The following is a 26,650-nucleotide window of genomic DNA, read 5'->3' as shown; positions in this document are numbered from 1 at the left end:
ATGGCAGCTCACTCCAAAATTCCTGCTGGGAGAATCCCATGGACAGAGGAGCCTGACGGGCTACAGTCCATGGGGTTGCAAAGAGTTGGACGTATCTGAGCACATACTTTCTGGAATAAACATATTTTAAGAGGAAGGAATACAGGGGGAAAAACTTAAGTGTAAGTTACTTGCTGGCACAAAAGGCCAAAGAACAAACATGAATGAGAGTTTAGAGCTGGGAAGAAAGATCCCAGTTGTGTTTCATTTTGCAGGTAGTGGTCAAGGAAATGTGGGGTGGGTCCTAGAAGGGGTGAGAGTGTGGAAGCCACTCATGCCTGTCCCTGCTTTGTCCCCATAGGTCAAAGCTGCTTCAGCCATGTCTGTAAGGAAGGATGAAATTCACCAGCAGTCATCAGCCCCACTGGAACGGAGCCCCCAGCAGAAGTTATGTCCACCAGGTAGATTCTAGGACTGGTCTCCAACCCTTGTCTTCATGTCTGTGTGTTTATTTCTGGCTGTGCCTGAGGCTGTGTTGCTGCATGGGCTCTCTCTAGTTGTGGAGAGGGGGGCCAGCTCTCCAGTTGCGGTACTTGAGCTTCTCCCTAGGGGGCTTCTCCTGTTGCAGAGCACAGGCTCTCGGGTGCACGGGCTGCAGTAGTTGCAGCCTGTGTGCTCAGTAGTTGTGGCTCCCGAGCTGTGGAGGACAGGCTCAGTATTTGTGACACGTGGGCTTAGGTGCTCTGCAGCCTGTGGGATCTTCCCAGACCAGGGATCCAACCCATGTATTCTGCATAGGCAGACAGATTCTTTACCACTGAGCCACCAGGGAAGCCCCTGACCTTTCTTTTTACTGTTTAATGTGCCAGCTATGAATGTGACTTGGATACGTGGCTTGTAATATATTTCTGTTGGCAGTACTGGTCTAGGGTATGTGTTAGATGAAGAATCAAAAGATGAAAGCCCGGTTGAGAAGAGTTCCCCTTGTGGATTCCACAGACGGCCAAAAGAGGCCTCCCCAGCCACACTGGCAGCCTCAGGGTATCCTGCGGGGATTTACTCACCAGCTTTTCCCTTCCTTCCCAGGATTCTATATGGAAGAAGCCATTAGAGGTTGTGCCCCATGCACAGATGGGATAGACTACACCAATCATTCAAACACCCTCCCTTCTTGCTTACTTTGCACGACTTGCAAATCAGGTACAGAACCTGTGGTCCCCCACGCCTGCAGTTAGAGTGCTGGGTGATGAGATGGGATTAAATGGGACGAGGAGTCAGAGATCTGATTTCCAGCCCAGCTAGGTTTTCATCTTGTCTTAGGTCAGTAAAATAATGAAAACAGAAGTTATTTGCATAACGCATGCCAACTGGTAGGGAAGTCTTTCAGAACACAGCTGGAAAGAGGAGAATAACCTGTCCCTTGATGGAGGGAGCTGGATGGTAACAGTGCAGAAGGCCTGGGGGAGTGGGGCAGGGCTGGGTTTGAGCTGTGTCATGTGTCTGATCCTGGGCCAGGCTCCTGCGGGCGCCATGCCCTCTGCTCTGGGGTCTCAGCCTCTCTCAGCCTTCATGACCTGAGGTCCCTCTGCCTCTCCGGCAGGGCATCACCCATTGAGACATCATCCAAGGGTTCCTCTCCATCCACAGCGTCTCAGATTACACCTCACCCCAGCCCACTTCTTTCTGGGCTCTCTCATTTCTCTTCCCAACCCTGATGCAATCCGTAATGATGCACAGTCCCTTTTATGCCTCTATTGGTGACGCCTGAACAGTGGCTGTTCTATGGATGGTCTATGTGTGTTGCCACAGAAAATGACCACAAAATTACTTAAAAAAAGATTAACTCATTTATTTTTGGCTGTTCTGTGTCTTTGTTGTGGAACAAGGGCTTTCTCTAGTTGTGGTGAGGGGGGCTACTCCTTGTTGCTTTTCATCGTGGTGCACAGGCCCTAGAGCACAGGATCAGTAGTTGTGGCACACGGGCTTAGCTGCCCCGCAACATATGGGATCTTCCCAGACCAGGGATGGAACCTGTGTCCCCTGCTTTGACAGGCGGATTCTTAACCACTGGACCACCCAGCAAGCCCTCCGAATTACTTCTTGAACTGAGTGGATGGAGATCTGGGTTGTGAAGAAGGGTTGAGAGACATATGAGGGAAACACACTCTCAAAACCTTATCTTTGGTCTCTAGGAGAAGAAGAAAAAAATCGCTGCACCCCAACCAAGGACACTGAGTGTCAGTGCAAACCTGGCACTTTCCGTGGAGAAGATGCACCTGAATTCTGTCAAAAATGCAGCACCGGGTGAGACACAGGAGCCTAGGGGGGCTTCCAACCCACAGGAGACCCCAGTTTCCTTGTACCCACTTCTGTCTCCTGCTTCCGTGAAGCCCCTCCCACCTCCCAGAGCTCGTTGTGCCTGTGGGGTTTCCTGAGCCTGCAGCAGTGCTCCCTACCACCACTGTTTGTCCTGCACGGCTTTCCCAGTGGCCCCTTCCCACGTCTCCTCGGGAGGGGCCTAGAAAGACCGAAGTGCTGACAGCAGACAGAAGTCATGAGGAGGCCATGTGTGTGCTCCTTCAAGGTTCCTATAAAACCGGAGCCAACTTGACAGGCCTCACACCCAGCCCCTTGTTCCCCAGTAGCACCTGAATCTTTCCTCTTCGGGGACTCGGGGGCCAATAGTAATTCACTGTCCTCTGATGCTCCAGTGTTGGCTGAGATTGGTAGGAAGAGTCAACAGGTGGATGAGAGGGCCTCATATTCAACTTTGACTAGAGGATGAGTCAAACTTGTGCCCACACCCTTCTGACCCTTGACCTGGACGAGGCCCCCCCTTGCCCCTCACAGAGCTTCCCGTGCAGCCCAGGGAGGCCAGGCGGGCCTTGCAGAGGAAGCCCAGCTCCTGAAGGACAGCTCTGAACACTCAGTAGGAGCCTGGGGGCCGCAGTACACAATCCTGGATCCTTTTCCCGCCCAGGGAGGGGGAGTAAGGGGACCCTCCCCTGCAGACAGCAAGAGCCTGTCTCCCCTCCACTGTCTTGTCAGGGGACCCAGGACGGGAGGCTGCCCCCTCTTTCTCCTCATCCAGCCAGCTGTCCCTGATGGGTCCTCCTGTGTCTGTACCCAGGTGCCCTGATGGGAAGATCATGGTTATGGACTGTACCCCCTGGAGCAACATCAATTGTGTGGACCAAGAATCAGGTACCCCGGCCCATGGGGAGGCTCCAGTTCCTGGAGAGCAACCATGAGCCAGAGACTACCCATTACTCCCTCTCCCTCCTCAGGCCCTCCTTCAAGGCTGATGATTGCAATAATTGTAATTGGACTTGTAATCACCGCTGTCCTAATCGGATGTATGGTATGGTGCTGCTTGAAAGGTGAGGTTCTAGAAGAGAAGGAGGAGGTGCTGGCTCCCTCCTCCATCTCCCCAATCCTCCTATTCCTCCTGGCTTGTCTCTGATCTAGTTCCCCAAGAAACCCCTCCTCGTCCCACCTCACCTGGTCCTATAAAACTGATCACATCGGGCCCCCAACTCAGCTGACGGTCCCCTCTTCCCCCTGGCCGAGTCTGGTGGGAGGAGGCAGAAGAGGGTGGTTCAGTAGCACTGCACAGAAATTTTACATGGGTTTCATTTTACTTCATTTTCTTCCCTCTCTTCTCCCTGAGGGTTCTCCAGATTCAGAATGTCCCGCTTGCAGTCACAGGCCCAGGGCTCTTTGTTCAGTGTCTGAGCCCCCAACCTGCACCCTGTCCCTAGGAAGGGAGGTGCGGCAAGAGTGCCCTCCCCACCACTCAGTGGATGTCTCTTCTCTTCTAAGTCTCTTTAATGAGTGCTGGCACAAGGTGATTGGTTTCTCCAGCATCTGGCGGCCTCAGACCCTCAGTAACTGCATCACAACAAAGCCCAGGGTGGACACGGTCTCTGGTTTGTCCTATGCTGTTGTCCCTGACTCTCTCAACTGGCCTGGGGGCTCTAGGCTGAATGTAGGAGGGAGACTGGCCTGCTGAGAGCTGTCCTAAGGCTGGTTGGCAGCGCTGGCCCTGTCCTTACTGTTTGAAACACCCTCACTCTGTAGCCCTGGGGCGTGGGGGGTGTCAGGCAGGGCTGCTCAGTTCCCCTTAGCATCACACCAGAGTCTGGGTGCCATCATCAGAGCCTAGATGTGCTGAGTCTATGCCCACTTGGGGGCACAGCACAGGTGTAGGTGGGAAGGGAGAACCCACTGTCTCCCCCTAGAAGCTTAGGGGTTTGTGGGTTTGTGATTCCTGGGTCAGTGCCTTGCTTTTTCGAGGCCCTTTTCTGGCGCTTATGTCCCCCAGGAAGGTCTGGGGCTCTGGACCATGCACACAACAACAGGCTGACCAATGGAGATTGACTTTCCATTCTGGTCCCTTGGCAGGAAAAGAAGCTGACAGAAGACAACGCCCAGTCCCGAGATGCAGCAAGCAGACTGCCTGTTGGTGAGTGTGGGGCTCTGGCCCTTCTGCTTGCTTGGGACTGTGGTAGAGACAGGGAGAGGCAATGGGTCAGGTCTCCTCTTCTCTGGGGAGGTGGTGATGGAGGGAGACCGGGGCATGGAGGGAAGGGAGCCCACCCCCTGCTCTGGAGAGAGACCAGGGCATGGAGGGGAAGGGAGCCCACCCCCTGCTCTGGAGAGAGACCAGGGCATGGAGGGGAAGGGAGCCCACCCCCTGTTCTGTTCCACTGGCAGCTCTGATGCTACTTCTCATCTGTCTTGTCACCACATCCCTCGTCTAGAACAGGGCAGGCGAAGGGTAATCACTCCTCCCATGACTGACCGAGTGATGGAGTCAGAGCTACATAATATTTTTCTGTGTGACTGTTACATACTTTTAAGCCGTTCCTCATCATAGTGGGAATTTCACATTTATTTCAAAAGTATTGTTGAATCTACTTGAAGTAAAATTTCTTTGTCAACATACAGAACTATTTTCACTATGTATATGTGTGTGTGTGTATATATATATATATATATATGAGGAGGGCATGGCAACCCACCCCAGTATTCTTGCCTGGAGAATCCCCATGGACAGAGGAGCCCAGCAGGCTACAGTCCATGGGGTCGCAAAGAGTCAGACATGACTGAGTGACTAAACATATGTATATTATATATGTATACACACACACTCACACACACACATACAGAGACATTTACAGTTTGGGGTCGTATCATTTCAATAGTTTTGAGGTTTTTGAGTATTACCTTAATTTATAAATTAATCTAGGAGGAATTGAGATCTTTTAGCTATTCTATATTTTTCTTATGAAAAGAGTTAGCATTTTAAGTTAAGAGTTTTATAATACCTCAACTCCATGTGTGTTTTTCTTCAGTAAATTGCTCGTTTCTTGTTGAGGCTGTATCTTTGTATTACAATGTTCTATAACCTAATGAGTTTATCCAACTCATAATTCATTATAGAATTTATTGTCATAATTTTTAACATTCATCCATCCACACATTCACATTTAAGTATTATTGTTGAACCATTAGAGGTTTATAAGAACACAATTGTATATAAAATAATGACTCTTCTGTCCGCTCCCCTCAAAGGTCCTGCATTGGTTTTGATTTGCTTATGGCTGCATCTGCCAGAATTTCAGAACAAGGTTTACTAGGCTCAGTTCTGTAACCTAGGACCCCCGGTTAAGACCAAGGCTGCTCTCCATTGTGTTTTACAGAAACCAGCAGCCCCTGAAGGATCTCAGAGGAGAAGATGGCTGCTGGTTCCAACAGACGCCACTGAAAGTGAGTGTTTTTTTCCTGGGCAGGGGATTAGGAGTGGAGGGAGGAGGGACTGTGTCCTAATTTCTGTCTCCATAGCGGTTAGGGCAACTCAGAGAGGGGATGGCTTGTCCCTGAACCATCAGGACTCTAATTCCCTCCCTGCCCCCTCCTCTTTTTCCCACCCTGCACCCCTCTGTCCTCTAACAGTGGCCCCTAACACCTCCCTGTCCTTCCCTCCTCCACCATCCTCTCTCCTCCCTGGTTGCTCAGGGCCAGGTTGACCCACTCTGAGACATCCGAGAGGTTGTGCTGTCCAGCAGGGCACCCCCTGGCCCAGGGAGGCTGTGGAGCGCCTGTCCATGCATGCTAAGTCTCTTTAATCATGTCTGACTCCTTGCAACCCCATGGACTGTAGCCTGCCAGGCTCCTTAGTCCATGGGATTCTCCAGGCAAGAATACCGGAGTGGGTTACCATGCCCTCCTCCAGGGATCATTCCAACCCAGGGATCGAACCCACATCTTACATCTCCTGCATTAGCAAGCAGGTTCTTTACCACTGGCGCCACCTGGGAGCCCTGTGGAGCGCCTGAACTGTGGCTAAATCTGATGAGCTGTAGTACATAACTCGATACTGTAGTTCAAGGAGTTGGTAGAAAAAATGATTATAATTTGTCTCGTTAACAGTTTTTTTTTTTTTTTTGTATATTGATTACATGTTGAGGGGCTTCCCTGGTGGCTCAGATGGTAAAGAATTCTCCTGTAATGCAAGAGAACAGGGTTCAGTCCCTGGGTCAGGAAGATCCCCTGGAGAAGGGAATGGCAACCCACTCCAGTATTCCTACCTGGAGAATCTCATGGACAGAGGAGCCTGACAGGCTACAGTCCATGAAGTCACAAAGAGTCAGACACACAACTGAGCAGCTAACACTACATATTGCAGTGAAAAAATTCTTAACTTACTTTTAATTGGAGGATAATTGCTTCACAATGTTGTGCTTATTTCTGCTGTACAGCAACATGAACCAGCCATAGGTGCACATATATCCCCTCCCTCTTGAGCCTCCTTCCAACGCCCCCATCCCACCTCCCTTAGGTTATCACAGAGCACCGGATCGAGCTCTCTGTGTTATCAAGCCACTTCCCATTAGCTATCTATATTACATATTGAAAGGAAATTTTTTAGAATACTTTGAGTTAGTACCATATTTTATGAAAACTAGTATTGTTATTTTTCATGTTTTCAGTGTAACTGTTAGAGAATATAAACTTGTGTTGGGTGCCCTCCTTATGTACTGTGGATGGTGGTGTGCACAGCATTTCACACACACAGCGTTGAATCTGCAGCACAGTCCATGAGGCGGGTGGTGTTTGCTCCATTTTAAGGTTAAATTCTTGCTCGGAGTCTGTCCCCATCGAGCTGTACCGCAGGGTCAGGCAGTGAGGCCGAGCGGGGTGTGAGGCCGGAGACCTTCTTCCCTCCAGGCCTTTGCTTTGTCCCCAGTGCAGAGGTGGCAGCCAGGAGGCCTCACCCTCCTGAGAAAGGCAGGTGCCCTCCTCTGAGGTCTGTTGCCCCTCGCTGTCCCACCCTCTGTCTCATATCACAGATGCCTTCTCCCTCTGTGACAGCAGTCTCCTCTTCCAGATGGGCCCGCATCCCCTGCTTGGGGCAGGACTCTCTGCTGACCTGGACTGCCCCCAACTGCTCTGGGTGCTGGCGAAGTCCAATGCCCAGTGCCTGTGTGGCTTGTTTGCTGCTGGGAAGCAGGTCAGGGGCGCAGAGCAGCAGGATTACCAGCAGGGGGAGCTCCTCAGGTTCCCATCCTGAAGTCTAGGCCTGAATTGAGGGTCCTTTGCCTTTGTGAAAGCCCGTTCCAACTCTGTCTCTGTGACTTTCCCCCAACCTAGGCCTGAAGCTATTCTTCAGTGAGTTTGCAGCTGTCTTTTCCTTGTGACTTCTGTGATTCGCTCCTGAGGCAGTTGGGCCTCACATGAAATGAGATCCTTGTGACCAGAGAATAGGCCTGGGTCTCTCCACATGCCTTGTGTGATGCTGCCAGTCACCAAGAAGGGACAGGGGACCTCAGTCAACACCCCGATGGATGCCTTGGAAATGCTGGGGCAAAGGTTGACAAATGAGACAATTCAAGAGTGCCTGCGGAACTCAGGAAAGTATTAACATGTTTATGAAGAAAGTGAGACAGGCTCTGCTGTGCCCTGACCGTTTGAGGACCTCAGTCTTTCAGTTCAGGACACACTGCTAATAGACTTCTAGTTTTTATTTGTATTTGTTTGAAATTTGTCATTCATGTTAGTATGTATGCATTTAGTGATGTAACTTATAATGAAGGTGTTAGTCACTGAGTCATGTCCAACTCTTTGCGACCCTATGGACTGTCCCCACCAGGCTCTTCTGTCCATGGGGTTTCTCCAGGCAAGAGTACTGGAGTGGGTTGCCGTTTCCTTCTCCAGGGGATCTTCCCTACCCAGGGATGGAACCTAGGTCTCTTGCACTGCAGGCAGACTCCTTACCAACTGAGCCACCAGGGAGGCCCCGTAACTTGTAATATACATCATTAAAGTGCAAACATCTTATATGTCTTGGTACTTTCATGTTTGTGCATATATATGTATGTGTAGAAAAACATTTTGCAAATATAATTTCTAGGTTTATGTGGGCTACCTGGTTGAGTACTGGCAATCTAAATAAACTAGAAATACAAAAGGAGGGCATTCCCTGGCTGTTCAGTGGTTGGGACTCTGCCCTGAGAGCCCTGAGTTCAATCCCTGGTCAGAAAGTAAGATCCCACGAGCCATGAGGCAAAAACAAACAAACAAAAACCTACAAAACAAGAACAGCAATAAAGGAGAGCAAGCCCACTGCTGGGGGAATTTGACCACTTTGGGATTGCCTGGCGACTTCTTCAGGGTCCAGGCTTTAAACATGTCAACTTTATAGTTGGGTGAATATTTGTATTTTTCATAGAGAGATGTTAACAAGTGAGCAGAGAGGGAGCGGAATTGGCACCCCCGTGTTGTGTCTGGTGACCGTGAACTGGGCTGTCATTCCCCGGGCTTCTTCCTGCTCATCTGGGAGGTTAGGGTGGGACGTGGGTTAGATATGAGTGTCAGATAGTTTCTGTGTCACGTCTGCTCTTATCAGTGACCTTCATTCCATCTGGGCTCAAGGAAGAGAGGACAAGGATCTGCCATAGTTTCTGGGAGGAAGAATGGATGGGCTCCTTGGTTATGTTCAGTGTTGGCTTGCTCCTCCCTAGATGGGCCCCCCCTGATACTGGTGCTCTGAGCCCAGAATTGCCTTTTTGTGTTTGAATTGGCTGATTAAGGATCTCAACCCCTCTGTAAGCTTTGACCTTCTGCAGAAAAGACACAGAAATGATGATTCTTAAATACTGTGAGAACTGACCTAAAATGCCTGCTATATTAGGGTTTTGTATTTTATTTATTTATTTATTTTTTTTAACCTTCTGCCAAACCCTTCTCCATAGTATTCCAATCACTGCAGGATAATTTAATAGCAGAAGCAATTCTCAGGGAGGTTTTTGGTCTAGTCCATCTCAAGGCTTGTATGTTGTCTTCCCAAGGTTGATGTGACTGGTGTGGTCAAAACTGGAATTGCCTAAAATGTAGGTACAAATGGATACAGTGTGTGGAGTTCACTTGTGTTTTGAGAAGGGCCGACCCCGTGGTCTTGGTGCTACATCCCTCTGGCCCTGATGTCCCTCCCTCTCCTGGAAGTCAGGTGTTTCCTGTCTTTGCTGTTCCTTCTGTGCAGGACACTCTGCCTTCATCCCCAGGAGGAGATAGAAATGAATTCCTGGGACTTCCCTGGCGGTTCAGTGGTTAAGACTCTGCACTCCCAATGCAAGGAGCCTGGGTTCAGTCTCTGGTTGGGGAACTGAGATCCCACACACCACAACTAAGCATGTGCTCCGCAACTGAGCCCATGTGCTGTAGAGCCTGCACATCACAGTAGAGGAGCCTGTGTGCTGCAGTGAAGAGTCTGCCCAGCTAAAATAAATAAATAAGATACAATAAAATTTGAAACTGTCACCTATATGTTACAAAAAGCATGTGCATTTGTAAAACAGTTTAAAAAAGTAAATAGTCAAGTGTCAGGTCACTTGTCCCTTTCTCAGAAGACTTCCTTGAGTGCCCATTAGAGTATCAGCCTTGTCAGTATTTGTCATGTATATTCATTTGTACACATTTATTGTGTGTTTTACTAATGAGAACCTTCAAGAAAAGTGAAACTTGACGCCTTTGTTGCTTTCCGGTGGGTGCTTAGTCGCTCAGTCGTGTCCGACTCTTTGCGACCCTGTGAACTAAGCCTGCCAGACTCCCCTGTCCATGGGATTCTCCAGGCAAGAATACTGGAGTGAGTTGCCATTTCCTACTCCAGGGGATCTTCCCGATCCAGGGATCGAACCCGAGTGTCCTGTGTCTCCTGCACTGCATGCGAGTTCTTTGCCTGCTGAGCCATCCGGGAAGCATTACTGCTTTATGCCAATGCAAATGTTACAATTTAGAGTTTTACTTGAAGACTGGATGCCTGTTCAGGTTTCTCCTCAGTACTGAATTTGTGACCAAATTAAATATGCAATTTCCACATGTACACCCGTGGTGGATTCATGTTGATGTATGGCAAAACCAATACAGTATTGTAAAGTAATTAGCCTCTAGTTAAAATAAATAAATTTAAATTAAAAAAATTTTTAAAAAGCAACCGTAATACTATATATATCTCATCTAAAAATTGGATAATAAAAATTCATTAAATATACAAAAATAATAAAAAAAATAAATATGCAATATCATATACAAATTTTATAATTTTAGTAAACGTGCAATTTTATGATTTTGAATAAAATTGAATATTCAGTGTTATATACAAATTTTGCAATTTTCTATAAACCTGCAATTTAAAGAATTTGTGGCCGAATTAAAAATGCAATGTTATATACAAATTTTATAATTTTATATAAATAAGCAATTGGATGAATTTGTGACCAAATTACATGGCAGTTACATAAAAATTTTGCAATTTTATATAAATATGCAATTTTATGACTTTGTGACCAAATTAAATATGTGATGTTATATACAAATATTATAATTTTATATATAGTTTTATACAATTTGACAAATGTGGAATGTTATAAAAAGTATAAGAACTATCAAAATGTTAGAAATTATATAGTTTTCCATAAATATACAATTGTATGAATTTGTGATCAAATTAAATATGTAATTGTATATAAAAAGAGGCATGTGTGTGTTTTTCCCCCATCCTCTGGTTCTCTGGAGCAGTTCTGAGTGAAGGGTACAGGGGTGTGTTCTTGCTGTGTGACCCACTCCTTCCTTCTCCCCTTTATGCCTCAGGCTCATCTTGCATGGGTGTGTCTCCTGCTCTGACTCAGGATTTCCAGATGCCAGATTCCTGGGGGACTGGAATTCAGCCCCTCCTCTGTCCACCTCCTCCCCACTCTTCCCCTGGGAGAGAGGCCCCAGCCTGGCCAGGCTCCTGCACAGCCTCCCCCTGTGGTGTCTGTGTCTCTGAGTCCTGTCTGGGCCTGCTGGGCTCCCTGGAGGTGCAGACTGGCTCTGACAGAGCTGTTGGGAAGGGCTGGTGGGGCCCTGCTTGCTGGGGTTCTTCTGTGGCCCCTCACTTGTGAGCCTCCTGCCACTCTGGGGCCACCTTCCCCTTCTGTCCCTGCTGTCCTTTCTGCATCCTCATCACAGTGGGTCTGGTGGCTCAGCCCTGCAACCTCATGGAGACACAACTCCCTTCCCCTGGACCTTAGGATAGGATCCCCCACCCACCTAGATTTCCTGGGGGAGCCCCGTGGTCCCAGCCCTGTCCCCTTTCCCAGAGCACAGGTGCTCGTGCAGAGCTGCACACCCCCTGACTGCCCCCACTCCTGCCTGTGAACGATTACATATTATATCAGGAGTGGGAAGAAAAATATTTTAGATCACAAATCAGGAGGAAGAGGTGAATTTATAATTACTTGAAAATAAATTCTTGAAAAGCAGTGTTGCCTGTGTGAGACCCCTGTATCAGATCACCTCACCTAAGTTGTCCTTGAATGGAGAAGACTGACCTGGCCTCCATTTGTTTTTAGGTCTGTTAACACTTTATGAGAAGCTGAGGGGTGGGGGGTGGGGGGGTGAGGGTGTTAGGGGCAATATTATATAATCAACAGGCTTGAACTTCCCTGGTGGCTTACATGATAAAGAGTCTGCCTGCAATGCAGAGGCATGGGTCCAATCCCGGGGTCTGGAAGATCTCCTGGAGAAGGAAATGGCAACCCACTCCAGTATTCTTGGCTGGAGAATCCCATGGACAGAAGAGCCTGGCAAGTCCCAGTCCATGGGGTCACAAGGAGTCGGACATGACTGAGTGACTAACATTTCACATATGGGATGCATCTGAGCAGTTTTACAGGTTAGGTAAGAGCACGTATTAGTGGACATTAACCTAAAACTTAGTGTTTTAGAACTACAGTCTTATTCTTGTTGTTCAGTCACTCAGTCTTGTCCGACTCTTCGTGAGCCCGTGGATTGCAGCATGCCAGACTTCCCTGTCCTTCACCATCTCGCAGAGTTTGCTCTAACTCATGTCCACTGAGTCGGTGATGCCATCCAACCATCTCATCCTGTCGACCACTTCTTTTCATGCCTTCAATCTTTCCCAGCATCAGAGTCTTTTCAAGTGAGTTGGCTCTTCCCATCTGTTGGCCAAACTATTGGAGCTTCAGCTTCAGCATCAGTCCTTCCAATGAATATTGAGGGTTGATTTCCTTCACGATTGACTGGTTTGATTTCCTTGCTGTTCAAGGGACTCTCATGAGTCTTCTCCAACACCACGGTTAAACAAAGCATCAGTTCTTCGGTGCTCAGCCTTCTTTATGGTCCTACTTTCACATCTGTACACGACTACTGGAAATACTAGAGTGTTGACCAGACGGATATTTGTTGGCAGAGTGATGTCTCTGTTTTCTAAAATGGCATCTAGGTTTGTCACAGCCTTTATTACATCACCATTTCTAATGGTTCAGTGTAGGTTGGTTCTCTGATACTGAGTCTGACCAGACTGGGGCTGTCGTCCCTTCAAGGCCTGAATGGAAAAGGACGTGCTTCCAAGCTTACACATGAGGTGGGGCTGGATTCAGTTCTTGGGGCAGTTGGCAGGAGGCTGTCCTTTGTCCTTGTGATGTGGGCCTCTCCATTGATTGTTTAGTCGTCACTCAGTCATGTCAGACTCTGTGAAACCCCATGGCCTGTAGCCTACCAGGCTCCTATGTCCGTGGAATTCAGGCAAGAATACTAGAGTGGGTTGCTATTTCTTTCTCCAGGAGATCTTCCCAACCCAGGGATCAAACCCAAGTCTCCTGCATTGGCGGGCGGATTCTTCACGGCTGAGCCACCAGGGAACCCAGTCCTCTCCATATGTGTGTGTGTACCTGCTAAGTCGCTTCAGCTGTGTCAGACCCTTTGCGATCCTATACCAGGCTCCCTCTGTCCATGGGATTCTCCAGGCAAGAATACTGGAGTGGGTTGCCATGCTTTCCTCCAGGGGATCTTTCTGATTCAGGGGTTGAACTGGCATCTCTTAGGTCTCTAGCAATGACAAGCAGGTTTGTTACCCCCAATGCCACCAGGGAAGCCCGGACCTCTCCATAGGGCTGAACAAAACATGGCAGCTTGTTTCATCAGAGCAAGTGAGCAACTCGGCGAAGGAGGGTGGGGTGTGGGAGCTGGGGAGGAGTCACCATCCTTTTACCCTGATCTTGAGACATCCCATTGCTTCTGTTGATCCATTTCTTGGTATTTTGTCTGAAATTCTGACAGGTCTGAGATCCTACTTGCGAGTTAACGAGTTACCCTACCACAGTTATTTATGTGAGTCTTTATGAGTGTGCATGTATACCTGGGTAGCATGTATATACCAGTATACAAGTGTATGTGTATGCATACAAACATACATGCTAGCCAGCTGTGCACACAGCATGCCGTTGTGAGATCTCTGGATCAAGGATCAGACTGTTTCGTTGCTGAGTAAACGTAGCCCTGGTTCCCCACAGCGGGAGAGGGTAGAGGCACGTGTACCTGTGTGTGCAGTGGGGTTTATGCATCAATTCCAGGTTATGAAACTCAGGGCTTAAATAGATGGCTGACACATCTACTCCTGCTCTCCTCCTCAGTAAGAAAGATCCTGTATTTTCTTCTGGAACAGAAACAAAGTCTCTTTTGGAGGAAAGAAGCCTAGAATGTGAGTACATGGCCCTGATCGGCAGGGGACAACCTCTAGTCCCTACAGGGCAGTAGCCAACCTCTCTCTTCTAAGGCATGTCAACCATTTGTGCTTGTTGCATGCTAAGTCACTTCAGTCATGTCTAACTCTTTGCAACCTTATGGCCCTTAGCCCACCAGGCTTCTTTGTTTGTGGGATTCACCAGGCAAGAATACTGGAGTGGGTTGCCATGCTCTCTTCCAGAGGATCTTCTTCGCCCAGAGATGGAACCGGCATCTCTTAGGTCTCCTGCATTGACAGGGAGAGTTCTTTACCACTAGCACCACCTGAAAAGTCCTGTTAACCATTCAAACAGCCTTTAAGCACAGTTGCCCACAATCTTTGCTCAAAAAACTTAAACTTTAAGCAAATCTGAAAAATGTCATGTCCATTTTATAAATTGAAGATAATAGGATTAAAGGCCAGAAATTTGTCCCCAGTAGTAAAGATAAGCAGGGTGCACACAGTCTCTCTGCCTGGATGTTAAACATTCACTCTATGGAATTTCATTGAATACATATAAACTTTTAAAGATTTTTTGACATCCCCCAATAGTTTGAGTTGGACAAATAGAAAATACAAAACTCAGTTTTTGGAATAGATTTCCACAAAACATAAAGTGACTTTTCACCCATCGCTTTCCTGGGTCCTGAGTCATCTTTGCCTGTTTTTTCTTGACTCTTCAGACTCAGGTTTTACCATGTCTCAGCACTTGACTGCTCTTCCTCTGGTTTCTTTTGTCTTTTCTGTCCCCTAGGACACACCTCATACTCTCCCTGCTGAATCACAGCAAAAGGTCTCTGGCTTTGACTGCTGTCTCTGTCCTCCATTATGCTATGATCCCACAGGAGTCTGGAATCTTCCTGATGCAAACCACTTCCCAGGATTTCCACCCCTCCCTCCCTGGAGAGTGTCCAGACAATGCCTTATTAAGCACTTGGCTTTTGCTCCATTCTCTGAGTTGCTGAAACCATATCCACACTAATGACCATTTTAGTATACCTATTAGCCTTGTTAAATAATCATGGATTATAAAGATATTTGGGCTTCCCTGGTGGCTCAGATGGTGAGGAATCTGCCTGCAATGCAGGAGACCTGGGTTCAATCCCTGGGTTGGGAGGATCCCCTAGAGAAGGGAATGGCAACCCATTCCAATGTTCTTGTCTGGAGAATCCCCTGGACAGAGGAGCCTAGCAAGCTACAGTTCGTGGGTTGCAAAGAGTTGGACACAACTGAGTGACCAACACACATATAGACATTCATGTGACAAACTGTTTTTGTAGTATTACTCAAATGTCAAAAACTTCAAAATAATTAAAATGTTCCCAATGGGATTCTGGTTAAGTTACTGGTGTTAGACCCATACAGTATGTTAGGGAGTTATCAAAAGTAACATTGTAGCAAAATAATTAATGAAATGAAAAAATGTTGAAAAAAAAGTGTTTAAAAATGTTAAGAGGAAAAAACAAGATTATTAATAGTATTTACCTGTGGTGGTTTTAAGGCAGGTGAACAAATTCTTTGATCTTTTTCTTTCAAGATATATAGCTGAACATGGGGTGCAATTAGTGACTCATCTGTAATCATCAGGACATGGCAGAGGTGGCTATACATGACCAGCTGCTAGAACTGGGCTCTCCCTTCCAGATCGAAGGGCCAGCAACAAGCCAGCTCAGCAAACAGGTCCTCAGGACAGCCCGGTAACCGTCTTTTAGGGCACACAGCCATGTCAAAGGGGTCCATGTCCACGTAGGGCATTTGGCCCAGAGTCAAAAGCTAGCTCCCACAGCATCACTCTGAAGGCCCACAGGTCACTGGCACTGGAGAACTCATTATTAACCAGACTTTCAAGGGCCGTCCACCAACCCGCCTGTTTTCATTGTCCCCCAGGCAATGACATAGTCCATGGGGAACAAGTCTCTGGAGACGGCATTGTCTGCGATCTTAACTTGAAGTGTGTCCTCAGCGATACAGTTCCCAACAGCCACATCTTGGTGGATGACTCCCCTGCTGGACAGATAGCTCATTCCTCAGGCAATCTGAACAGTCATGTGAACCAAGTCTTGTTGAGAAACCGCCTGTGGATTATGGGCCTCTACTAATTGACACTGCCGTAAAACCAATCTATTGCTACAGCTAAGTCACTTAAGTCGTGTCTGACTCTGTGCGACCCCATAGACGGCAGCCACCAGGCTCCCCATCCCTGGGATTCTCCAGGCAAGAACACTGGAGTGGGTTGCCATTTTCTTCTCCAATGCATGAAAGTGAAAAGTGAAAGTGAAGTCTCTCAGTCGTGTCTGACTCTTAGCGACCCCATGGACTGCAGGCTACCAGGCTCCTCCATCCATGGGATTTTCCAGGCAAGAGTACTGGAGTGGGGTGCCATCACCTTCTCCGAATTCATGTAAGCCAATATCCCCATGGGCTTTTCTCCTTCTATACACACCCTGCTGATAGGAAGAAGATTTCTGTAATGAAGACCTCATAGCTTACAACTCTCAGTGAGTATCATTGTCACCTGAATTTCAGAAGCTTGATCTTTAACTATTTTTACAAATACTTGCTTTTTTTATTTGGATCTTTTTCTTTTTTTCCTTTAGCCACAGACTTTGTTGTTTGAATATTTGCAACTATTATTCTATACACTTTTAATTTCTTCCAAAACGCTATGCTCCATATTGCTAGGTCACTTCACTCTCCATTTTATTCTACATTTCCATCAAGCAGTGTTTCCCCAAATCACAATCTGCCTGATTGTGTATTGTTGTTGTTCAGTTGCTAAGTTGTGTCTGTCCCTTTTTGATGCCATGGACTGTAGGCCACCAGGCTCCTCTGTTCATGAGATTTCCCAGGCAAGAATACTGGAGTGGGTTGCCATTTCTTCTCCATATTTGGATCCTTTTCATCTACTAAAACCCCATGGAAAATATGCTCAAAAGTACCTTATTGAAGTTCATCTTTTAGAAGTATCCTCTCCCTGGATATTGCAATACCCTTCACCTTAGCGTTGGCCTCCAAAAGCGTGACACTTCTCAGGTCATTCTTCTGACTTCTTTGAAGACAGAACCCTGCTGGAGTGCAAATAAAAACAAAAAACCAAACTCTGTTGCTATTTCAGATATGATATCATCAACATAGCTCAGAAGTGACAATGCAAAACAATTTTTTAAACAAAAGCATGTTTATTATGCAATCTGAGACAAAGTGCAATCAGGAGGGAGCCTGATTATACTTTAAAAGAAAATGCACTCAGGAGTGAGTCTGGAATCAGAAGCAGCTTTGGTATTTGTTGGACTGTCATCCTCAACCACTTTTGCCAAAACACGCAGAATGGATGGGTCTGGTGCCCCGTGTGCTGGGCTGCAGGCCCAATTTCTTAACACAGGGCAGATTAACTGGGCCAACCACCCCTGTGTTCAGTGGGCAAAGCTGATCACTCTCCTGTCCTCGTGGGGCCAGCGGGAGGCACTGACTGAAGACAAAGCACCGTGGGTTACACTTCAGAGGGGTGTGCTGCAGGAGGAGGGTGCCAGCCGGTTTTACTGATTGCAGCCCCATCCACTTCTTCTTCCATCTTCCTGGCTTCCTCCAGTTCTCCTGGATTTAACACCAATTAAACTCAACTTCGGCCCCTTACCTAGATTTCTCAAGAATTTGATCTGGCTATAAATAGGAGGAGGAAAAAAATAAATAAGAAAACCTTTTTGCTGTGCTCAAAGACTCTGCATAACCATCCTGCTTTTAAAAAACAGAGTATAGCACCAGAACACTACATCTTATTCCCTTTCATTTCCTTTTATAATAGTTCAAAATAACATGAGGTGCTTTGGCTGAAAGTCAAGCTTGTTCTAGACCCGTGACTAACCTATAAAGCCACAATTACACGAAGGCTCTGCAGAGCTCCACCTTCTCACCCCACGACACAAACCCCAGTTCCTAGCTAGAGACCTGGGCCAGGATGCATTTCTTGGTCAGCCTGCTCTCTTACCTTCTTCTAAGCAGAAGCAGAAAATCTGGAAATGAGTTTTCTAAAATAAAGCAAGGCACGTTCAGGAGATGGTTAAAATGGCAATAATTTCATACTAATTATTTTTCTAGATCATTTGAGGTACTGGAGAAGACTCATGAGAGTCCTTTGGACAACAAGGATTTTGGCCAACTGATGGGAAGAACTGACTCATTGGAAAAGACCCTGATGCTGGGAAGGATTGAGGGCAGGAGGAGAAGGGAGTGACAGAGGATGAGATGCTTGGACGGCATCACCGACTCAGTGGACATGAGTTTGAGCAGACTCTGGGAGATAGTGAAGGACAGGGAAGCCTGGCATGCTGCCGTGCATGGGGTAACAGAGTCAGACACAACTGAGTGACGGAACAACAGCAACAAATGAGGATTAAAGTCATGGACATTGGATGCTCAGTGTATGGGACCATTGAATAAATTCACTCTGTTACTGTTGAATCACTGTGATTACTGCAAATGTAGAAACTGCCTGGAATTCCCCTTTCAAAAAAAAATTTTTTTTTTAGGACTTCGATGTTGGGCCTGTGGTTAAGCATCCACCTGCCAATGCAGGGGAGACAGGTTCTGTCCTTGGTCCAGGGATATCCCACCTGCCATGGGGCAACTACGCCGGTGTGCCATAACTACTGAAGCCCACACGCTCTGCAGCCCATGCTCCAAAACAAGAGAATCCACATCGATGAGAAGCCGATGCATTGTATCTAGAAAAAGCCTGAGCATAGCAATAAGATCCAGTGCAGCCAAAAATAAATAAATACGTGAAAAAATAACAAGAAATTAGTTCATGTCTTAAAAAAAATAGCATTGTTCAAGGTAATGCTTGCTTGCAAGCATTTGGTTTGTTGGGAGAAATAATTACATTAAAGTAAATTTTATCATATTAAAAAGGCCTCTCTTATAAACAGGGTCAAACGTTGTATATTTTAAAATAATATTTATTATATGTTTTGTTAGACATATTTGCTGCAGAAGATTAAAATGATACATATATATAGAAACCTCACTGTTTTTCCATCATCTAGACATAGCACTCTCAGCACATTCAGTTCAGTTCAGTTCAGTCGCTCAGTCGTGTCCTACTCTTTGCAACCCCATGAATCGCAGCACGCCAGGCCTACCTGTCCATCACCAACTCTCCGAGTTCACCCAAACTCATGTCCATTGAGTCCGTGATGCCATCCAGCCATCTCATCCTCTGTCGTCCCCTTCTCCTCCTGCCCCCCATCCCTCCCAGCATCAGGGTCTTTTCCAATGAGTCAACTCTTCGCATCAGATGGCCAAAGTATTGGAGTTTCAGCTTCAACATCAGTCCCTCCAATGAACACCCAGGACTGATCTCCTTTAGGATGGACTGGTTGAATCTCCTTGCAGCCCAAGGGACTCTCAAGAGTCTTCTCCAACACCACAGTTCAAAAGCATCAATTCTTCCGTGCTCAGCTTTTTTCACAGTCCAACTCTCACATCCATACATGACCACTGGAAAAACCATAGCCTTGACTAGATGGACCTTTGTTGGCAAAGTAATGTCTCTGCTTTTGAATATGCTATCTAGGTTGGTCATAACTTTCCTTCCAAGGAGTAAGCGTCTTTTAATTTCATGGCTTCAATCACCATCTGTAGTGATTTTGGAGCCCCCCAAAATAAAGTCTGACACTGTTTCCACTGTTTCCCCATCTATTTGCCATGAAGTGATGGGACCAGATGCCATGATCTTATTTTTCTGAATGTTGAGCTTTAAGCCAACTTTTTCACTCTCCTCTTTCACTTATATCAACAGGCTTTTTAGTTCCTCTTCACTTTCTGCCGTAAGGGTGGTGTCATCTATATATCTGAGGTTATTGATATTTCTCCCGGCAATCTTGATTCCAGCTTGTGCTTCTTCCAGCCCAGCTTTTCTCATGATCTACTCTGCATATAAGTTAAATAAGCAGGGTGACAATATACAGCCTTGATATATTCCTTTTCCTATTTGGAACCAGTCTGTTGTTCCATGTCCAGCTGTAACTGTTGCTTCCTGACCTGCATATAGGTTTCTCAAGAGGCAGGTCAGGTGGTCTGGTATTCCCATCTCTTTCAGAATTTTCCACAGTTTATCGTGGTCCACACAGTCAAAGGCTTTGGCATAGTCAATGAAGCAGAAATAGATGTTTTTCTGGAACTCTCTTGCTTTTTTGATGATCCAGTGGAGGTTGACAATTTGATCTCTGGTTCCTTTGACTTTTCTAAAACCAGCTTGAACATCTGGAAGTTCACATTTCATGTACTGCTGAAACCTGGCTTGGAGAATTTTGAGCATTACTTTACTAGTGTGTGAGATGAATGCAATTGTGTGGTAGTTTGAGCATTCTTTGCCATTGCCTTTCTTTGGGATTGGAATGAAAACTGACCTTTTCCAGCCCTGTGGCCACTTCTGTGTTTTCCAAATTTGTTGGCATATTGAGTGCAGCACTTTCACAGCATCATCTTTCAGGATTTGAAAGACCTCAACTGGAATTCCATCACCTCCACTAGCTTTGTTCGTAGTGATGCTTTCTAAGGCCCACTTGACTTCACATTCCAGGATGTCTGGCTCTAGTGAGTGATCACACCATCGTGATTATCTGAATCGTGAAGCTCTTTTTTGTACTAGTGTGTATTCTTGCCACCTCTTCTTAATATCTTCTGCTTCTCTTAGGTCCATACCATTTCTGTCCTTTATTGAGCCCATCTTTGCATGAAATCTTCCCTTGGTATCTCTAATTTTCTTGAAGAGACCTCTAGTCTTTCCCATTTTATTGTTTTCCTCTATTTCTTTACATTGATCGCTGAGGAAGGATTTCTTATCTCTCCTTGCTATTCTTTGGAACTCTGCATTCAGATGCTTATATCTTTCCTTGCAGATGGTGATTGCAGGCATGAAATTAAAAGACGCTTACTCCTTGGAAGGAAAGTTATGACCAACCTAGACAGCATATTAAAAATCAGAGACATTAGTTTGTCAAATGGAAACCTGTCTAGTTTTTTGTTGATGATGGAATTCCAGTTGAGCTATTTCAAATCTTGAAATATGATGCTGTGAAAGTGCTGCACTCAATATGCCAGCAAATTTGGAAAACTCAGCAGTGACCACAGGACTGGAAAAGGTCAGTTTTCATTCCAATCCCAAATTCTGTCTAGTCAAGGCTTGGTTTTTCTAGTAGTCATGTATGGATGTAAGAGTCGGACTATAAAAAAAAGCTGAGCACAAAATTGATGCTTTTGAACTGTGGAGTTGGAGAAGACTCTTGAGTGTCCCTTGAACTGCAAGAGAGCCAACCAGTCCATCCTAAAGGAAATCAGTCCTGGGTGTTTATTGGAAGGACTGATGTTGAAGCTGAAACTCCAATATTTTGGCCATGAGATGCGAAGAGCTGACTCATTTGAAAAGACCCTGATGTTGGGAAAGATTGAAGGCAGGAGGAAAAGGGGGCGACAGGATGAGATGGTTAGATGGCATCACCAACTCAATGGACATGAGTTTGGGTAAACTCCAGGAATTAGTGAGGGACAGGGAGGTCTGGCATGCTGTGGTTCATGGGGTTGCAAAGAGTCAGACACGACTGAGCCACTGAACTGAACTGAACTGAACTGAATAGATACACAGATGTAGAGGAAGGACTTGTGAACTCAGCTGGAGAAGGAGAGGGTGGGATGGATTGAGAGAGTATCATTGAAACATAGGCACTACCATATGCAAGATAGCTAGCTAGTGGGAAGTTGCTATGTAATATAGGGAGCCCAGCATGGAGCACTGCGACAACTTAGAGGGTGGGATAGCGGGAAGTGGGAGGCAGGCTCACCCAGAGTGGATAATATACTTATGGCTTATTTGTGTTGTTGTACGAGGAAAACCAACCAAACATTGTAAAGCAGTGATTCTTCGATTAAAAATAAATAAATACAATGTGAAAACTATCATCCAACACATCTGTACTGTCATCTAAAGCTATATGGGATCATCTTCTATTCCTAGTTATTTTTCCACTATAAGTGCTTAGAAATGTCATTAAAGGTTTTGAAAATATGATTTTAATAGCCACAAAGTATTGTTTAAAATATCATACATAAATAATGAAATTTCAGTCTCAACATAGAAACATAATACCAAAAAAGGTTTCCATTTTAAACTAAAGCTTGCCTTTTAATTCAGCTTAATGAGAATTCCTCTGAAGATCTAAAATTCTTAGGAAAAGTAAATTATGTGGAGTCCTTCTTGCTTTCATCTGTTATGCCTTATTGTCATTTATTTCTAAGGACTCTTGGACTTTTGACATTTTTGCCTTTGACTGTAATTTTTGACTGAGATAAAATCTTAAATTTAAGTATTAAGAATGTCAAGAAGGAGTCTTGTAAGTGTGAATCACTCAGTCATGTCCAGTTATTTGTGACCCATGGACTGTAGCCCACCAGGTCCTCTGTCCAGAGAATTTTCCAGGCAAGAATATTGGAGTGGGTAGCCATTCCTTTCTTGAGGGGATCTTCCTGGCCTAGGGGTCAAACCCAGGTCTCCTGGATTGCAGGCAGATTCTTTACCATATGAACCAACAGAGAACCCTGACCCTGGTGGACATGGATGTAAAAATCCTCAAAAGAATATTAGCAAACCAAATTGATGAATACATTAAAGAATCATACACTATGATAAAATGTAAATCATGCCTTCAAGCATGATTTATTATCCGCACATCAATCACTGTGATACACAATATGAGCAAAATTAAGAATAAAATCACATGATCTTCTCAATAATTGCAGCAAAAGCTTTCGACAAAGGGTAACATCAATTTTGATGCAATCTCTCAGTACAGTGGTTATACATGGAACATGCCAAAGGGTATATAAGACAAGCCCACAGCTAACATCCAACTTAGTGGCAAAGAGGTGAAAAGTGACAGTGAAGTCTGTCGGTTGTGCCCGACTCTTGGCGACCCCCCTACCAGGGATTTTCCAGGCAAGAGTACTGGAGTGGGTTGCCATTTCCTTCTCCAGGGGATCTTCCCAGCCCAGGGTTCGAACCTGCGTCTCCCACATTGTAGGCAGACGCTTTACCATCGGAGCCAACGGGGATTTTCCTAAAAGATCAGGAAAGAACAAGGATGTCCACTCTCAACAGTCTTGTTCAACATAGTAGTGGAAGTGTCCTACCCTGAGTAACTAGGCGAGAAAAGGAAATTAAAGGCATCAGATTAAAGGAAGAGATGAAGTTACACTGTCATATTCGATTACGACAGGATTTATATGAAACCATAAAAACTCCACCAATAACAACCATTAAAACTAATAAACTCAGCAATATAGCAAGATATGAACCATCAGAGAGAGAACAAAACAGTCCCATATACAAATGCACCCCCCCAAAAAAATACTGGAATAAATTTAACCGAGGGGCAGAAACACATGTACAGTCATGGGCTCCAAGACACAGAGTCTGGGTTCAAATCCCAGCTCATCTGCTGACCTGCAGTGTGACCCCGGGCAAATCACACAGTGATCTGAGTCTCAACATATTCAACTGTAAAATGGACACAAACCCAGTATCTCCTCCCAGGGCTGTGAAACTCCAAGGAAATGCTTATTTAGGCCCGGGGGTTGGAGTGTCTCCAGGAGCCTCTCCTTGTATGAAATTCCTCTAGAACTGGGCTCTCCTGATCCTGTGGGTGAGGGTCAAGGGTAGAGCCTGGGAACCAAATGGGACTGGACAAGGACGAGGACAAAAAAATACTAGTTCTGTGTCGATGAGAGAAGCCACCTCCTTTCCAGATCTCAGAGTGGGGCCTGCACCGAGGGCCCGGGGGATGCACAATCAGAAGTGATAACTCCGAACCCCCCACAGCAGGGACGGAGCCTTCCTGGCAAGAACCTTCTCTCTGGTCCAGGCTCCAGTGTGATGTGGTGCTGCTCCCTGAGTTCTCCATGTCTCCACCAGGCAAAAAGCTCTCAGGAGCTGGAGGTCTATTAAACCACAGGTGCCTGAGAGTCAGAATGACACAAGGACTAACAACATTGAAAATTAGCTATATTTTAAAAAAATGACAGAAGTACAGATGAGGCAGGGGATGAGAAGCAGAAGGATTGACTACCTCTCGAGCCTTTAGCAGAAATATCTCCACACCAGCTCAGCAGAGCCCACAGGAGGAAAATATAATGGAAAAGCAGGCTATGGGTATATCTCTACATTGCTGGACTCAGAGACCCAAGTCCCAATCCACCAACATTGTTCTGCGTATCCAGACACGGAGAGGAAGAAACGCAGACCTTGCCTTAGGAAGTCTCAGCCAGACTTAATATTGGGGTGCTGAGCATGGTCACATGGTCACTATGGACTCAGACCCTCCTCCATGCTCACATCCTCTGTTCTCACAGAAACATACACGGTTCACTACAGAGAACCCTCTGAGGGTACTTGTGTATACTAGAGACTGGCAATGGTGAAATGCAAAGAGAAGACACAGAAATGGAAACATGCCTCTGGGGTGCTCTACAAATTAAGAAATTCTGAAGTTCTTGATACTTGGCATTTTAAAAAAAGCTTCTTAATATGTAAACCCAGAAAGGACACTTCCAGGAGAAAGAACAAAGGAATCGTCCCTTTGGGAAAATTTGGTATCCATATGGAAAAGTAAGTTGGATCCCTACCTCACAAAACACCACCAAACCAATTAGACACACACTAAGAACCAACATGGCATCTGGCCCATGACTTCATGGGAAATAGATGGGGAAACAGTGTCACACTTTATTTTTTGGGGCTCCAAAATCACTGCAGGTGGTGATTACAGCCATGAAATTAAAAGATGCTTACTCCTTGGAAGGAAAGTTATGACCAACCTAGATAGCATATTCAAAAGCAGAGACATTACTTTGCGGACAAAGGTCCATCTAGTCAAGGCTATGGTTTTTCCAGTGGTCATGTATGGATGTGAGAGTTGGACTGTGAAGAAAGCTGAGCGCCGAAGAATTGAAGCTTTTGAACTGTGGTGTTGGAGAAGACTCTTGAGAGTCCCTTGGACTGCAAGGAGATCCAACCAGTCCATTCTAAAGGAGATCAGCCCTGGTCTTTCTTTGGAAGGAATGATGCTAAAGCTGAAACTCCAGTACTTTGGCCACCTCATGCGAAGATTTGACTCATTGGAAAAGACCCCGATGCTGGGAGGGATTGGGGGCAGGAAGAGAATGGAACGACGGAGGATGAGATGGCTGGATGGCATCACCAACTCGATGGATGTGAGTCTGAGTGAATTCCAGGAGATAGTGATGGACAGGGAGGCCTGGCATGCTGCGATTCATGGGGTCGCAAAGCGTGGGCCACGACTGGGCGACTGAACTGAACGGAACTGAAGAACCAACAATTGAAAGAAAAACTTTACAAAATTTCGAACAATTTTTGATGAAGGAATATCTTTTCTTTAAGTTGAGGTATTGTTGATTTACAATAATTTGTTTAAGGTGTACAGCAAAGTGATTCACTGATTTAGCCTCTCAGGTGCTTCCTTGGACAAAATTCATTCCCTTTGGGAGGCCCGTGTGCCATGCCCTCAACTCAGAACAGCTAAAAATCCTGAATACGCAAAGCAGCATGTGGTGGTGCTTGTGGGGGTTTTTAGACTGAATAAATTATTCTAACATGATACAAGAAACAAGCCCAGAGGTTAGGAGAGGATCTCCAAACCTATCTTCAAACAGGAGGCCCGGCTCCCTTGAATGTGGGTGAAACAGCGCTTGGGAAGGGAAGAGGTGTGTCATGAATATTGTGCCTGCAGAGGACAAAGTGGTGAGTAGAGAGGATGCGGGGCATGCCCCAGGACACTGAGCACAAAGACACAGTGACTAGACTCTCAGCCCTCCTCTCGGGGTATCGCACTGTCTCCACCTCGGATAAGGGAAAAGCAGCTCACGTGTGTCCTGGAGAGTATGGTCACATGACCTGGCCCTGGCCAATCGGTGTGTTCTATCCCCTCTGGCCACCGTGATTGGCTCAGGACTGGTGCGATGACCAATCGGGGCCCAGGGCCAGGCCTCACGCAAGAATCAAGGGAAGAAGAGCTGGCCTTCTGCCAGAAGGGGTGGGGCTGGGTGAGGTCAGGCTACAGCAGTGGGAGGGGCATGAGGTCAGCCTGGGGCGGTTGGTGGCCATCCTGAGCCCATCAGGGCAGAGCTGCTGGCCTGAGAATGAGGCCGCTGCTGAGCCCAGGGGTTGAGAGTGCCGGTTCCTGCTGTGGTCCCAGAGCTCCACCTGAAAGCGGAAGGAAGCCGTCTGCCTGTGAGTCCTCTCCTGCTTGTCTGTCAGCTTGTCTGAACCACGCTGACATGAGACATGTAGGGACCCTCCCTCAGTTTGCAACATGTTACATCCATTGCTGTCCTTTCAGTGCCTCGCTTGAAACTCAGTTCATGAGCTCCTTTGTCTGCATCGCGGCCCACCTGGCTGCCACGGGAGGGATACAGCTGACAATGAATCCAAAGCTCGTATCTCACAGCCGGGAATCTGTGTATAAAGGACCTGATTATTCACGCTGTAGAGGCGGTAGTAGGTTCCAGGGATCCGTAACCAGGGCTTGAGTCAAA

At 46.4% G+C, this 26,650-nt stretch overlaps 2 protein-coding genes across 2 annotated transcripts in view; both read left to right on the top strand.

The window, feature by feature from the left end:
* Window positions 1-340: 340 nt before the first annotated feature.
* Window positions 341-11,012, top strand: TNFRSF10D (tumor necrosis factor receptor superfamily, member 10d, decoy with truncated death domain; the record flags this gene model as incomplete). Its single annotated transcript, NM_001102327.1, is given in 6 exon segments — window positions 341-440; window positions 1,066-1,179; window positions 2,172-2,283; window positions 3,110-4,444; window positions 5,685-5,751; window positions 7,636-11,012. Coding segments are annotated over 4 exon segments (447 nt in total), but the record flags the coding sequence as incomplete, so codon positions are not given.
* Window positions 11,013-11,192: 180 nt separating this feature from the next.
* The window catches only part of LOC784409 (liprin-alpha-1-like), a 54,210-nt gene continuing 38,752 nt past the window's right edge, over window positions 11,193-26,650 (top strand). The window contains exon 1 of the mRNA XM_024989180.2: window positions 11,193-26,345. The gene's annotated coding sequence lies outside the window, so the exon portion shown is untranslated. The remainder of the gene's footprint in view (window positions 26,346-26,650) is intronic.

Source organism: Bos taurus, unplaced genomic scaffold (genome assembly GCF_002263795.3).
Source record: "Bos taurus isolate L1 Dominette 01449 registration number 42190680 breed Hereford unplaced genomic scaffold, ARS-UCD2.0 Leftover_ScbfJmS_315_1043, whole genome shotgun sequence".
In the NCBI taxonomy this organism is placed as follows: Eukaryota; Metazoa; Chordata; class Mammalia; order Artiodactyla; family Bovidae; genus Bos; species Bos taurus.
Note: the sequence above shows the minus strand (reverse complement) of the source record. Positions and strands in the feature narration are given on the sequence as shown.